The sequence below is a fragment of the Penaeus monodon genome, chromosome 34 (genome assembly GCF_015228065.2).
Source record: "Penaeus monodon isolate SGIC_2016 chromosome 34, NSTDA_Pmon_1, whole genome shotgun sequence".
NCBI lineage: Eukaryota > Metazoa > Arthropoda > Malacostraca > Decapoda > Penaeidae > Penaeus > Penaeus monodon.
Window position 1 is genome coordinate 29,865,846 of NC_051419.1, and position 379 is coordinate 29,866,224.

General features: G+C 32.7%; 1 protein-coding gene across 1 annotated transcript in view; it reads right to left on the bottom strand.

Moving 5' to 3' along the window:
• Positions 1-379, bottom strand: part of LOC119594876 (glutamate receptor ionotropic, kainate 2-like) — a 23,933-nt gene that overhangs the window by 8,230 nt on the left and 15,324 nt on the right. The window contains exon 5 of the mRNA XM_037943952.1: positions 37-122. Coding sequence (XP_037799880.1) covers positions 37-122 — 86 coding nt within the window. The remainder of the gene's footprint in view (positions 1-36; positions 123-379) is intronic.

Below are 379 nucleotides of genomic sequence, written 5' to 3' on the forward strand. Positions count from 1 at the left end.
GCAAAGGTAAACAAACGTCTTTTTTTAATACTATACCCCGATGCGGCACCAAAGCGTTTATGCTGAGCGAGGATAAGACTCACGCAGATGACGGCCATTGACACCAGCAAAATAGCCCACAGCTACACGGTAAAAAAAAGAAAAAAAAGTTTATTATGGGTTAATTGCGTACAAAAGAGTTATGCATAGAAAAGAATGATAATGATTGTGAGTATAAAGTGATGATGAATTGAATTACACTAATTTAACTATATTGATTACAGAATTAGCCGTAATAATAATATATTTAACTGTAGTAATGATAATAATTACGGCGACGATGCTGATAATCAAATCCTGCAATCACGCTTATTAAAAAAATCATTCATAAAAAAATGTG